The sequence below is a fragment of the Squalius cephalus genome (assembly GCF_949319135.1).
Source record: "Squalius cephalus genome assembly, chromosome: 11".
Classification (NCBI taxonomy): Eukaryota; Metazoa; Chordata; class Actinopteri; order Cypriniformes; family Leuciscidae; genus Squalius; species Squalius cephalus.
In genome coordinates, this window is record NC_137132.1 from 10755292 (window position 1) to 10771231 (window position 15940).

General features: G+C 37.1%; 1 protein-coding gene across 1 annotated transcript; it reads left to right on the top strand.

Moving 5' to 3' along the window:
• The first annotated feature begins 741 nt into the window (after positions 1 to 741).
• On the top strand, positions 742 to 15922 carry gpr184 (G protein-coupled receptor 184). The gene is made up of 2 exons (XM_079885076.1): positions 742 to 1180; positions 14331 to 15922. The coding sequence occupies exon 2, from the start codon at positions 14334 to 14336 to the stop codon at positions 15336 to 15338; it is 1005 nt and encodes a 334-aa protein (XP_079741202.1). The 5' UTR covers positions 742 to 1180; positions 14331 to 14333; the 3' UTR covers positions 15339 to 15922.
• The last annotated feature ends 18 nt before the right edge of the window (positions 15923 to 15940 follow it).

Consider the following 15940-nt stretch of genomic DNA (forward strand, 5'->3'; position numbering starts at 1 on the left):
GTTTCAGTTATTGCTTCCTCAAAGTTAAAAACATTAAATGGAAAGTTTCATATTTGGCCGTACAGTTTTAGAGGAACACCAAATGTATGAAGTAATTCAGAAACCGCTCTGTAGAAATCAGTCAGTTTGTGAAATGAATAAAACCATAAACCAGGAGGAACAAGAAGCACATGAACCAAAGTATTGCTGCAGTAAGTAAAAACTGTGTGAAACTCTGTTAAACATGATTTATATAAGAATCGTATATATACGAGTCTCAATCCTTCCCATTACTGGCTCAGTTGTAGTCAATAATGGATTCAATGAAAGGTCAAAACACCGTTTTTTAAATCAAATATAGGTGAACTGCTTCACATTTCCTAGTGTAACATAACCTTTAAATAATTAGTTAGAAGAATATTAGGTTTATATATGTTTAACTTAATTTAACTTCCAAGAAGTCTCAGATTTCTCAGAATACCTCAGACCGAGAAACAGTAGGTGGTTTGGTTTAAGAACATTTTGGAACATTTGTCTTAAAAAAAGAAAAAGATACTTTAATTAAGCTTTGATTCTGGAAAGGTTATACATGCGGAGGCGTCTAAAATCAGAAAAAAAAAAAAAGACTGATCGCTCATAATGCAAATTATGGTTTTATTCCATTACAGCCATTACAGCAAAAAAAAAAAAAAAAGAACAAAAAGAGTCTGTAGTTTCTGTTTTCGTTAAATAGGAAGTTGCAGCAGACGTATGAAGCAGACTGTACAATGGAAGTTTCTCATCTTCTGCCGTGTCTGGAAAAAGCTTTTACTCATTGTGGTTCCTGCTATCTCCATCACATGCAGCTAAAAAAAAAACCCACAAGCCCTAGCCTAACATCTTCCTGTAGACATACATGTGTGTGAGAGGTTTTATCTCTCCTCCCCTTTCTGTCTCTCAATTCATCTCTTCTCCATCCACTCAGCGCAAAGTGCAGCGGCCGAACCTGCTCTCACAAGGTCACTTTTGATCATCTCCAGGCAGCAAGCAGTATTGAAGTGCATGATACCCTCTTCATGTCTGAGAAAGTCTTTTCTCCAAGGTCACGCGGGACTGAAGCTGGACTTGAGGAGGTTTTGGGGCTGAGGTTGTAAAGTTTCACTGCTGAGATTTGGTGGAAACTGGTGGAGAACATTTTATCATTCTTTGAGTTGATTTGCAGGTGAGATTCTCTCATTTTTCTGGGCTGGTTTCAACACAAGAACTTGTAATGGGGAATGAGCGTGTGTGTAAATGAGATAAAATCAGAGGGTGGACATGCTTGCTCGTTTCCTCTGCTATAGATAGTAACTCTACCAATGCAGTTGTCAGAGACTTGATCCTAGTAACTTAAAATGTTTACAACACTTGGATGCCAGCAAGCAATGGCTGTCATTTTAGCGTCTCGGTTAACTATAGACCCGATATAGTCCGGCTTTGAGTAACCCGCTTCTAGACAAAATAACCTTGAATTTGGTAACGTCGTTTTTGCCAAAATAACTTGCGAGATGTATGATATTCCATCATGTAATCAAAGCCAACAGAGATTCCAAGGAGTTTAGTTTAGTTTCTTTGACATGTTCTATGCATAGCCTATGCGTTGATGACTAGTCTATTCTTGGGATATGGTTAGACGTCTATTAAATTTTCACTGACAGCCCAAATTTTGCCTCGTTTTAGCCTAGACGTCAAGGGTGTGTTTGGACGGCTATTGGATGTCTTTTAAATGCAAAATTGCTTGGGGACCCACTTGATAAAAAGATTTGAAAGTACATTTTTGTTCATTCTATCATACAAAAAACAGTGTTTATAAATTGCATTGTGGCAAAGCAAGCTAACTTGCTAAATTTTGGGAGATAATTATACCTTCAAAAAGGTTATATTGTTGACAGTTATTTTGATCTTATGATATCACTAAACTACGAGGTGTGTATTTGAATTCAATGCTGGTGTTTCTATAAATATCTACTTTCAATTGCCACTTACAAAATCGTGCGGTAACGGTTGACATTTCTCTTATCTTTGAAGAGTTCTTGAAAGAATGTTTTATCAAATCTAAACATGTTAATAAAAACAAATTACTATTAGTACTCTTATAAAATTCAATCAGGCAATCATACATTTCAAAATTTTATATTTATATATGAATGTCAAGAATTCAGAAGTGTGTAGCCTATATTTATATAGCCTACTCTACACTACACAGAAATAACATACAATTAAATTATGCTTATTTTAAATGTATTGTGCAGGCTAGGTATTCAAAAATATAGGCTTTCAATAATCTTTCAGTGCGCAAAACCATGATAATATGACACGCTTCAAAACAGAGCGCACAAAGCGCGTATGCGCATCGCGGGCGCAGAAGTTCGGATCATTTTACTGACTCTCTTGTTCGATCTCGTTCATCAAAATGAACGAATCTTTTTTCGAGTCATTTCGTTCATTTAAGGGGCTTTAAATGTTATACTTTTAACAGGCAAATTCCACCTACGCAATCTTGATCATATTCTGAATTAAGAAATCATTATAATGCAGTCAAAAATAATTTACAGGGAACATAAATAATTACTTTACCTTCCGAGCCTTTCGTTCATTTTTCACGTGACAGACGCAATGAACGGATCGTTCATGAACGACTCATCACAGAGTCACAGTGTGCAGCGCTGCGCAAGTGCGCATTTAAAGTTCACGGCACAAAGCGAAGAAATGTCGAGCGCACAAATCCTAGTGTCTATCTGTCCAACAGTTTATTGATCATTTGTTTATTCACAGTTTTAAATTCCAGTTATTGTGCGTTTGATGCCGATTTAGTCCTTGTGATGTGTGATCTAACAGGCACACGGTAGCGAGTCGTTTAAAAACAGCAACAAACTCCAACAAAATAAAGTCATTTTATGCAAATCCACAGCCTTTTCTCTACAGATCAAGCATTATAATGTGAATATCATATTGGAGAGAGTTTTACCGTGCTTGTATGCTGCTGTAACCGGACGAGGCGCGCGCGCCGTTTGAATACTGAATGGAGAATGATTGACAGCCGCAGAGGAGGGAAAACGAGTTTTCGTAAACTTTAATGATGTAAATAGACTTCTGTCCCTCACATTGAGCTATGAAATAGGCTTCAGATGAATTTGTCTCCACAAATTTGTCACGCCGAAAAGCGCGCTGTTTGCATCCCTGTACTTGGAAAGGAAGGAAAAATGCATCTCTATTCTATGCCATCTGTAACCATGGTGACGTGCCGCCCGGTGTGGCCCTGTTGCGCGGGGACGGCGATTGTGGTTCCGTCCCGGGTTACCATGGTGACGGCTGTGAGAAACCCCCCCCCAATCTGGTTTTTTTTTTTCTTTTTTTTTTTTACAGATCTGCATGATTCACGTAGGTCACATTTTCAGGTCGGAAAATCCGGATCCGGAAAAATCACATCCCTGTTTAATGTATTATTAAAAAGCCTTGAAGTTGTGTCTCCAGGCTCTGTCTCAACCCTGTATCATTACATAAAAATGTGCATCTTCAGAAAAGAAAAATGAAAACTGTGTGTCAACAACCTTGTTATCATATTAAATCACATTTTTAAACTGTCATCATTACATCATCATCATCATCCTTTCAAGAAATTAACTTTTTTTTTGTTGATCTAACCAAATTTGTTACCATCATATATGTAGAATGAATAAAGACAAAATGCTATTTCCATTTTTCCTTGGAAAACACAAATTGCGCCCATTTTGTAGCATGAGTGGAGTGCACAGCTCCAAACCCCAAAAGTTTTTTTAAATATAAAGTGCTTAACATGGTTAAAAAAAAAGCAGACTAGTCTGATTTTTACGTGTGATCAACAATCTCCTTATTGCATGACCCATGGTGGTTTTTGACGTCATGTGTATTGATTTAAAGGCACAATATGTAAGATTTTTGGACTTAAATATTTTGTTGACTTGTGTACTTAAATTATCCCAAATGTTTCCAACAATGTTTAAATTCAGTGAAATCAGCTATTTTAACCAGTAATGTCCCGTGTCCCATACCCTCGATTTCTGGTTTTACATCCACAGAAACCGTGAGAGAGACATTTTAATACATTATCCCCTGGTTTCACAGACAGGGCTTAAGACTAGTCCTAGACTAAAATGTAAGTCTGAGCTGTTTCCACTGAAATAAACTTGCACTGACTGATCTTAAAAATATATCAGTGCCTTTTTAGTTTTAAGATGCACATCGGTAAAGTTTTTTTCTAAGCATGTTTATAAAAATTACTTAAATGTCCTAATTGATCTATGGTCTAATCCTGGCTTAGTCTAAGCCCTGTCTGTGAAACCGGGCCTATGTGTTTTAACACAGTTGGTCTTATTGTTTGAATCTCTTGTTTTCTTGATTTACCACGAGTAACATGTTTAAGAGTAACAAATAACACTACATTGTCAAGTGGCTAACATGGCAAAATCAGAAAGAGCTGTTTTATCAGAATGAAATTAAATAATGTAAATTTAAGTGATCAAACATAACTATAACAACATTCAAGTTTAGGGAAGGAGGAGGTAAACGTTGAACGTAACTTTAATCGTAAAATACGCATAAACAACCAAATAAAAGGAGCAGCAGCGGCCGACATAAGCATAGTAAAAAACAGCAACCTAAAATGTCCCAGTCTCTCGGCGCCGCCCTGCTTCATACCACATACAACTTTAATAACTATCACATCCAATCCATGAACCCGATTTCTGCCTGAGTACCATCAGATTGCTTTTCATTGGCTGGTGAGGTGAAGACGACACCTCCCATGATTCCACGCTCGTTCACGGCGTCATCAAGCTACGCCTTTGTTATTGTTGAATAAGCGACCTCTAGCGACAAAACTTACATACTGCGCCTTTAACAGAAGTTATAACTGAAATGACAAAAACATTGACATTGATGATGTAAGGTGAAGACACTGGAGGCACAGTTAGTTTTTTTCCTGCACTTACATCATTTTCCTGCAGATTCAGTGTGTGTTTGCCTCAGGATGGGAGTTGGTTAGGGAGCGATTATGCCATTCAGAGGAGCTGACAGGAGCTCTAGCCCACCACTCTTCTTTCCAGACCTCCAGCCTGAATCTCAACAGCTCTCAGGGGCGCTCATTAAACCTGTAATTACCATAGCAAAACAAGAATAAAGCAGTGTAAACACATTATGTAAGCTACGGGAAAGGAAGTGGACAGGAACTCTCCATTAAAGTAGATTATGTGTTTATCAATACTGTACAGTAACTGCTGACTGAAGAATCCAGAGTTGTCCCTTCCTTTCTTTCTGGACAAAAGCCAGGAAAATATAACGTACCCAGATTTTGAATAATACTATCGCTAACAAACAGTTGTTAGAACATCCCTAACAGTTATTTAAAAAAAAGTCACTAATGCTAACGTTGCAGCATCTCATGGACTTTTGCTTTATTGAACACGCAATTTGATAGTAAAAACATGCCGTGTTTTTCCTTTAAGGGAACACTAAATGTGAACTGTTTGTAATATTTTTCAGCAGATGTGTGAAGTGCACTTGATTGCATTGAATGTGCACTTGTAGTGAACTTCAAATATTAAAAGTATATTTTAAAAAACTGCAGATGATATAATATTAATGAAATAAAAGTCCACTTACAGTAAGTGCACTTTGCTATAATGGAATTTAAAGTTTTACTTTAAATTACATTTTAAAAGTTTGCTATGTTTTAATAAACTTTTGTAGCTCTTGTTGACTAAACGTAAAGTACTTCATAGTTTTGACGGTAGGGTGTTATTTGATATTACATTGCATGTTAATAATTGTAAAATTACATTTGTAGTTAAATAACATGAAATTAAGTGTGCAAAAAAATGACATTCAATTTGCACTAAGTATATTCTTTTAAAGTATATTATTTCTGTAATAAATGCTTAAGTGTTATTTTCCACAAGTGACTGGAGTCAGTAAGGACACAATGTGATTCATTACTCACTTTATCTGTAATGGGATTTTCAAGTCAAACATTCTGAACATGGAAGATTTTAGTCTAAAGCTGATTTTCCTTGCTGGACTTCTTTGGATCAGTCCCTTTTGTGGTTTGAATCATATGATTTTGGTTTAAATTCATTTATTGGCCTGTGTCCATATTTGTAATCTCTGGTGTGAAGCGTGGAAACTTTCATGAGGGAAAATCGAAAACATCGTCATATTTAAGCGCCAGAGATTCAGAGATACACGGCAGATTAAGTTCTACATTTCAACAACAGCAGCCTAATAATATCCAGTCTAATGTGCAGTTTGTCAGTTTCTGTTTGGTGACGCATGATCTTAACTTCAACCACAACCTAGTTATCTCTAAAGGGAACACCACATTGCACACTTAGCCAGTGACGTAAATACGACATAAAAAAAAACCCTTGACTTATTTTCAGCAAAACAGCCTGACATATTATGAAATGACAGTATAATTTGCATAGACTTCAAAGCAAAAGAATCACAGCACATCTTCTTCATCGCTTACAACCTTCAGGACTAGTCAGTATCGTCACTCGCAGCAGAGCTGAGGCTGTGTCTGATGCAGCTTACATTTTTAATGTATTGTATAGGGGACTTGTGTATTTGCTGGTTCAATCTAATTCTACCTCTAAAAGTCGTCTTTGAAGCTTTGAGAGTGTGTGCTCAGGTTACCCAGCTATTGATTTCTCCTCTGTTTTGCTCGGGTAGGGTTAAGTGCACACATTGCTTAAAACCCGTGGGTCAGTTAGACCTGAATTGAATTTGAGTGTGACGCACTGCTGGCAGGACAATCTCTATAGCAGCTAATGCTGTTAGGACGCCTGTGTTTGATATTGGCAACAGATTTAGGAGGCTATTAAGATCTCAAGGTCTCAGATCGAGGTCTGTGAATACACTGCATTTTTAAAAAGCTCTTTGGAAATTAAATGTTTTACATGTCTTTGTTTGCAGCCAAATATCAGGCTACTCTTTCTTTAAAAAAAAAAAAAAATCTTTACTTGCAGATAATATAAATGAAATGAATGCCACTTAAGTTTCCTTAAAGACACTTATGACCTTTTTATGACTATGTCAGTATACAGTTTTAAAAAGTGCGCTTTGTAATTATGTCAAATTAAATTGTTTTGTTTTAAAGTGCATTTTAAATCATTATGTTTTATTAATATTTTGTTGTGTTGACTAACATACTAAAGCACATTAGTATGTTATTTCATATTGCTATTTAAGTTAATATATTTTAAATGTATTAAATAGCAATTGCATCATTACAAATGTATAATTACAAATAGACATATTTAAATACATGATATGCAAGTTTCAATAGAACTGATCTTAAAGTATATTTTAGTTTATCATAAATTCTTGTACATTCAACAGTACTTTAAATTTAAATTTGGCTTAAAAGCTTTAGAGTGCTTTCTGGCCCACTTAAGTATAAGTCTTAAGTACAATTTCTAAATATGTAATTTAATAATTGTATTGTCTTTGAAATAGGCTAAATAATCTAAATTTAAACTATAATACACTTTCATTTAATTGCAATTAACAGGCAATTAGGTGTATGAAAACATTACATTCAGTTCACACTTAAAACTACACTATGCCCATAGTGTATTTTGCGGAAGAACGTTGTTTTGGTTGTGCTTTGGCTCTGCGTGACTGTGCGGATGAATATGGTTATCCTACTGCTCATAAAACATTCTCTACTAGGCTTAAGAGATATAACCAAAGCCACTAGAAGGCAAGCCTGCAACCTTTAGCCAAAAAAAAAGTAACAATGCTAACGGTGCTATGTGTCGGTATGCAGGGAAAGAGACCAGAGGCTGTTTTTTTGGTGAATGGATGAAATGAGAAGAGGCTTCACTAGGCTGAATAATCTGCTTTTGTGAGGAAATATCTAATCATTTAATGAATTGACTGCCTGTCCACTACTCTTCAACATGTTTTACGCTAAACAATACTTTTTTTGGGGAACGATATGTAGATTTTACTTTGATGAAAAGATTATTTTATAAGAAAAGGCAGAGTAGGGAATGTCGCGACAGAAGACTCATTTGCGGTATTACCGCAGAGGAAGTACGCAACTTCCTTACTAGAGTGAAAGTACAGATACTACTGGTCAAATATTACTGTGTTACAAGTAAAAGTTGTAAAGACTGATTTTTTCTTAAGTAAAAGAACAGAAGTACTTGTTTTTAAAAGTACTTAAGCATCAAAAGTGAATGTCAATGCATTGTTTTATTATTTTTACATTGTTGTATGTACTTACAGTACCTTATCCCTCATATCAATATCAAATGTATTTCTAGAACACAGTTCCAGTGGGATTGAATGTGAGAGTGAATAAGACACTCAATAACGTCCACAACGGTTTCGGACACCCAAATGGCTGTTCCCTCAAACAGTGCCCCATTTAAAGTTTTTTGGCTTTTAGTATGAATGTGTTAGCCATACTGTTATCTATAAGCTAGTGTGCTCCAAAAAAATGTCACAATTTGCATTTATATGACCAAACCCAATGCTGAAAATGAAAATCATATTGATGTCAGAATCCAACGCCAGATTGACATTAATCTCCAACGTTGGACAGACATTGTATTGTGGTTGAAAATTAAAATCGTGTCAACGCGACTTTGATTTCCAACCAAAATGCAACCAAAATCATCCCCTGACTGACGTTACTACTTTCTACTCAAGGACCTTGACAGAAATGTAGTGGAGTAAAAAGTAAGATATTTGTCTTTCAAATGTAGGGAAGTTAAAGTAAAATGTTTCCAGAAAAAATAATACTCAAGTAAAGTACAGATACTCGAGCAGATACTCATACAGATACTCACATGTGATGAATATTGAATGATATTGTATATTGCAGAAAGTCAAAAATACAGATGTTTTCTTTCTTTGGCTTTTAGGTTTTACCAATTATGATTAGACTGCATGCATGTATATGATGCTGATATTATGCATTTGAATGTATAAAGAGAAATTGAATAATTTAATTATAAATATTGTGTTATACTGTATGTTGTTTAATTAAAATAACAAATAGTGTTCTTTCTTTCGCTGCCAGGTTAGACTTGTATTGTAATGATTTTTGACTGCTGTGTGCCTAATGATGATATAATACTTTTTAATGAATGACTGTAAAAAAAAAGCATAATTTAATAAATTATATATGTATTAAATTACAATTAAGTGTTTAGTGCAATCTTAAATGTAGGTTTATGTGCCCTGCTGTGACGAGTACTTTGCAGCTAATAGAGATATTTGCATTCTTTTTTCCACGTAAAACATATTTCACAAACAATGCAGTCCTGTTGTACCTTCACTAGCGATATAACACCAAATATAGAACATTTATCCACAAGACCAACACAAGAAACAACTGTAACTGACTGTCATAAAACTTTGAACGGCGGATACTGCTACTGAGGTGCTTCATGTGATCCAAGTTAGCCATTACGCTAAGAGATTCAGACTCTCTCATCTCCCTATAATAAGACAATCTCTGATTTTACCAATTTAGATGGAAAGGATCTCAAGCTGACTATCTGAAGATGCTACCGTAGCTTTACCCATTAATAGACACGGTACTTACTTGAAAATAAATTCCAGCACAGCGCTAGAACAACCATAATGAAATGAGCCTTCACAGTAGATAATGCTTAACAATGAACTCTCTGAGAGAGCAACATATGGCAATTTATCTGTTCAATAAAATAACTTACCTATTAAGTAGTAAGAAACACCGCGCATCACCTTTACAACATTTCAAATGGGTGATTTCCCGGAGGTTCCAGATTTCCCCCAACATTCCCCCAGGTACTAGTAGCAGTTATGGCTCATTTGGGCTCAAGACACAATTTCAAAAACCTTTCGTTTAAGTTATATGTGAATTTTGAACAATACCCGTTCTTGTCGGACTTTGATGAACTTTTTTGATCCACTTCAAATGTTGACTGCTGTATAGGTATAGGTTGGAATTTCAACCTTTGTCACCCCTTTTTCTTGGAAATAAAATGGATGACACACAAGGAAAGGGATTTCACTAGACACACAGATAGGCGTATCCTGATGCTTTAGGTGAAATTACTTTTCCTTGATCTGACGTTTTCAGATTTGGGCTTTTTTTGTGACAAATTGCTGAAGACATTTGGGGAACAAATAAAACTCCCTAAAGTACCTTAAATTATTTGGATCAGTTTATATGATTCTTGATTTTAGACATCACATTTATGTTCTTAGCACACTAATATTACACAAATCACATTACTAGCACAGGCAGCTGAAAGTATTTGCTTTCCTGTGCAGAAACTGGGCCCATGATGAGTGGTTGTTTGCTCATGTTTGCTGGTCCATGTCAAATGAGCCCACCTCATTTTCCCACCACTGTCTAGTTTTGGTCTGACATTTAGACTAGCATGACCTCTCCTCAACAAACCACTAGTTTCACAGGAGTAGGCTTTGGCTAAATTAGGACATTTAAGTAGTTTTGCTTTTTTAACGTGCCTTAGAAAAAACATTACTGGAGTGCATCTTGTGACAAAACAATTTCAAAGATATTTTAAGATATGTCAGTGCAATTTCCTTAAATATAAGACAGCTCAAATATGCATTTTAGTCTGGGACTATAGGCTTAAGCCTTGTCTGTGAAATCGGGCAGTAGCGATCAGGAGTCCAAACAGTGAATCTGGTGTTTCAAACAGTTCGCTTCATCTGAGGAATTATTCATGTCTGAAGCTGAAATGAAACAAGATGAGTTATGCATCAAAGTTTAATATTGGTATAATCAGTATCAGTATGAGCAATACTAGTAGTGATGCTTGTCTTTCAGGATATCCACAAAAACACTATATTAGTAGTGCAAGTGGTAGCTATAAGTATTTTTCCTGGTGTATAAAGGTCCTGAAAAGGTCCTTTATTTTTATTTTATTTTTTTTACTGTGGTTGACCTGTGTGCTTTTCTCACTGGTCTTGCACTGAAGAGCAGAATTGAAGAGCTGCAAACCCTTCATGTGGAGACCGGCAGCTGTGTAAGTCGGCAACAGTATCTAGAATTGAATTGAATTCGAGCAGAGACTGGCAAGAAGTGAAAAGACTGTCCAAATGAAAGCCAAAAAAAAAAAATGAAATCAAAGCAAGCTGAGCAATAGTATTTAAGATGAACTCAAGGGAATATAGGGGACATGCAGGTAGTGCTGAATGTCTAGCTGTGACATAATTTGCAGGAAACTGAACAGATCATTCAAACTGATACAGATCAACTTGTTTGATGAAGACTTTGAACAGAATCGACTCAAAAGAGTGATTCATTTGTGAATTGAGCATTGCTCGAGCCCAGAAAAAAGATACAGCGCGCTTGGTATAAACTACGCATTTAACAATATGTATTGCATTAAAATAAATTAACGAGAGGAACGTCGCCCAACGTAACGAAGTAAAAGTAGCCTATTGTTTTTTCATTAGAAATGTACTCGAGTTAAAATAAAAGTACCCAGTAAAGTACAATTTTACAACTGAAGCAACTGAAAAAAGCACAAATGTCAGGGCATGTCAAAACATCTCAAGGACCCCCAAAACACCTTATTAGACCCCTAAGGGTTAAAGCTGGGGTAGGTAAGAATGGTCTAAAAAACTTATTTTTCAAATTTGTTTAAACTTTATGTATATATCAATACATAATTAAAATGTAAGTATTCTGAAAAAGAAAGTATAAAAATCGAGTGTATGTAGACCTCTCACGACTGTTTTAAAGACAGCTCATTATTTCCATTCAGTCCACCCTCTCCCTTCTGGGGTCCTTTCAAAGCCACGCCCCCAAAACACATGAACGTGCGACTCCGACCGCTGAGCTGGAAGCATAGACAGTATATAAACTGGAGGACGCATTATTTACCTGAGACGAGCGGAGAGGAAGGAGCGCAGTGCATGTAGCATCATGTCAGAATCACATGTAATAAAAAAATCTAACTTTATCATTATGAATATAAACAAATAAGATGTATTTTAGTAGCCTACTCACTATCAAGCTATCATATCGATATTGGTAAAGTTTAAAATATATATTTTTTGATTCGCTAACGAGCTAGTTATAACTATAAGGCAAAGCTAAAAACAGGTTGCATTGATACACGTTTTTCCATTTCCATTAGTTGCACTGTGATGAAGATGAATTCCGTGTAAGATTCATAACATATAAGGTTAGGCCTACTAGCTGTTAAACATGTATTTTGTTATGTAAAGTTCCCCCCACAGCGGAGCCTGCCGTGAACGCGCAGGCTAGTAAACATGCAGGGTCACCGATGACGACGGATAAACAGTTATGGCACATTCACTGGTAGGGACGAAATGCTTTACATTGACTGGCCTGCCCATACTTTGACTACAAACTTGGTCCTCAAATCATTACGTATTATGCAATACATGTAATGTAACTTTATAACGTTGCACTCTTTCTATGAGTTATAAATAGCTAGTAAGATAATATAACTGTAACTAACGTTGCAGTAGGCTATGTAAATAATTATTCTAGCGATATGTAATGCTAAATAAGGTTTGCTAGTACATTATTTTAGCAACATGACAAGCCAGTGAATTAGCAGGTTTCAATTGTTGCTTTGCACAGTGCGTGACATTTTATCTGTATGTTATGCGGCTAGAGTTTTAACACTGAGTCAATGGGCTCCGACGGGCTTGTTTATCGTCATCGGTCTTTTTCCGTTTACCTGTCTTTGTTGTATGAGCAGGTTCCACTCGAGAAATTGGCAGTTTTGGTTGTTTGTCCGCCATTAGCACAGCTGCTCGGCACACCGGCAATCTTGATTTTGAATGACGGTACGCGCTGTGCAAGAGAGGGGCGATCAGTGCGTACGCGAACTTGATTGACACTGCTAAGACACTCCTCCTGGCTCTGAAGGCATCTGATTGGTTCTTTACACTCGGACCGAGTGGCAGTGATTGGTCAGAGTTTTTACTGTCCTGCAGCTGCTACAGAGGTCTGATTGTTTTCATTCCTTTTTCTGAACACATAATGTATTGACTACTCTCGGGATGGAAGGACCATTTCACCCAGTATAAAAAAAAGTGTTTCTGAACAGGATTACCTACCCTAGCTTTAAGAGATAATTCAAAGTGTATGGCTCATCACTACATGGCATGTGTGCAGCATTTGAACAGATGTAAAGGCTCTGCTGACAAATATTGATGATGTCAAAGATCTGTGCAGGCGTCTGGAAACCTTAAAAAAAAAAAAAAACATAGTTGAGGTTTAAATCTATCATAAACCCACTCAGTCCAGGCACATTTCACAAAACTTTTCTTTCCCTGCCGGTACAAAAGAACACGTTTGCTCAACCGTGAAATTAAGTTTAACACCAAGCGTGACATTTTGCCTTTAAAATCAACAACATATCATAAAATATATAGCAAACAGACAAGGAAAGAATGCTGGTCCCAGAGTTAACAGATTCCTTTCATCCTGTCTGGGTAATTAAGCAATATTTGAGTGTTTATATCCAAGCATATATGAAACCTCTATTGAGTAGCCTACATTAATTTCAGAGTAATATTTTTGTTTTGTTTAATTCTCCATCATAATCATGGGTCATGGCACATGCAGCTAGTTGTACTGAGGATGACATTTTGTTACCCATTGTGTTTTTAATTAATTTCAATTACCTTTCAAAAATAAATTGCTGTTTGTTTTGGATGCTTAAACATTGCACCTTGACTTAGTAAAAAGTAACAGGATGTATGTTGTTCCGTTCTCACTGAAACCACAGACATTCTGCAATTTGCAGCAAACACAATTCTGTTATCATCAATTGGAGTTTGGATTTTTAAGAACATTTCTGGTTACGTGCCTGATAACCAATATAAATGATCTCATTTATGAATGAGTAGTTAATGAGCACATGTAGTCTGTCACCCTTTCAATAGATTCATTTTCATCCCTGTCATTGCAATTAAAATTACCACCTGAAAGTGATTACCTACAGAGAGGACCTTTTTAAACATCACTATATTGTGCACCATGACAACATCTGCATCAATAATCAACAGCAACATCGTCTAGCCGAGGTTAACCGCATCATAGCTAAATGAGAGCTCAAATTAAAAAAAATAATCTTAAAGGTCAGTGGTTTACCACTACTTCACAAGTACTAAAACTACTGATCAGTATCTGTCATGCAAACTGAAAAGTAGCTTCACTTTCGCCTATAACCTTGTTGTACTGAATAAAGGTGTTGGCAGTGTTTTGAAATTGCCATCACTAATTGCATGTAGAATTCACTATCCAATTGATTAAATTTAAGCTTTCTTTGTGCACACAGATTATGATGAACGCAATATCCAACGCTAGCAACTCATCATGTGTGATCATGAACCCGTCGGCAGGTCCCCTGCTGATGTCCATCTACATCATCGCCTTCATCCTGGGACTGCTGTTCATCCTGGTAACCATTGGTCCCATAATTCAGCAGATCTGCAGAAAGAACGTTCTAGGGATCTACCTTCTCAGCCTGTCTGTCTCGGATCTCCTGTACATCCTTACCATGCCTCTTTGGATCTATTATTTAAGCAACAACCACAAATGGACCCTTGGCCAGGGACTCTGTAGTCTGGCTGGCTTCTTTTACTACTCCAACCTGTACATTAGTATCTATATCCTCTGCTGCATCTCCATCGATCGCTGCTTGGCCATCACCTTCCCTCTGCGAGTCAAAGCCTTCCGCCGCCAGCGCTACGCCTGGATCATCTGTGGGCTGGTCTACATTTTTGTCATGGCCTTGCACTGTTTGGTGCTGTACCTGGACAAGCTGCCAGATCCGCTGGACGACGGCTACCAGAGGTGCTACGAAACCTTCCCCATGACAGAACCCATCGCGATATTCAACCTGATACGGGTCGGAATTGGTTTCATCTTGCCGCTGGTGGTCATCACGGTCTGCTACTGGTTGATCGCATCCAAGGTGCAGCAAAGTAGAGGGGTTCATGAGCAAGGCAAGCGCAAAGTCAGGCTTTTGTCAATGGGAGTCATTGGCATTTTCTTGTTCTGCTTTGCACCGTACCACATCCTCCTGATGATACGGTCCATCGCTTTCTTTGCTGTGGGAGATAAACAAAGCTGCATCTTTGAGCAAGCGATGCACTTACCCTTCACTTGCTCCCTTGCACTATCCAGCCTGAACAGCGTGGTGGACCCAGTGCTCTATGTTTTGGCAAGTAACGGAGTGAGGGAGGACATGAGGTTGTTCTGTTGGAAAACCAAGCAGAGTCAAGCAACAAGATGCAGTATTGTTGATTCCAAGTGGAGGACAAGAGTAAACAACTTGTGTTAAAACCTGACAGCATTGTATATTTGTGCACACTGTTTTTGCACCCATGCAGGAATTGTGTAAATCAGTTACCAGCACAAAATCGCCCAAACCGCTTGTGCTGCCAACACAGGCACAGTCTTGCGGATGGGTTCTGAGTGTTAAGTTTGTTGAAGGACGACAAACATGATCTGGCGTACTTTTCTGGAACTCCACCACTGCGATCCAGCACCACTGTGACTTTTTAACAAGCTGAAAGGCGCTCGACTACACTGGATTATAATGCTTTTCTTTATCATTCGACGAATAACTGCTGACATGACAGCAACTCTTGCATTCTGCAGGTGGTTTTAGGTTAAAAAAAGCACCAAGATTTGTGAGTAAAGCTCATCTATAATAAGCCTAGTTTACATAGAACTCAATGACATGTACTGACAATACTGATGTTGCAGCGTTTTAATGCATTTAGCACCTGTTTAAACTGGATTGTGGTGATAATGCTGTTTCTGTGCTAAAATACTGTGTGCAAAAGGGATTGTTTAGTGAATTAACCACTCAATGCAAGTGTTATTATAATAATAATATTTCATTAAAAAAATTTATATAGCGCTTTTCTCTGAACTCAT

What these genes read in the sequence shown, in the direction of transcription:
- gpr184 (XM_079885076.1), top strand. Translation starts at nt 14,334, where the DNA reads ATGATGAACGCAATATCCAACGCTAGCAACTCATCATGTGTGATCATG.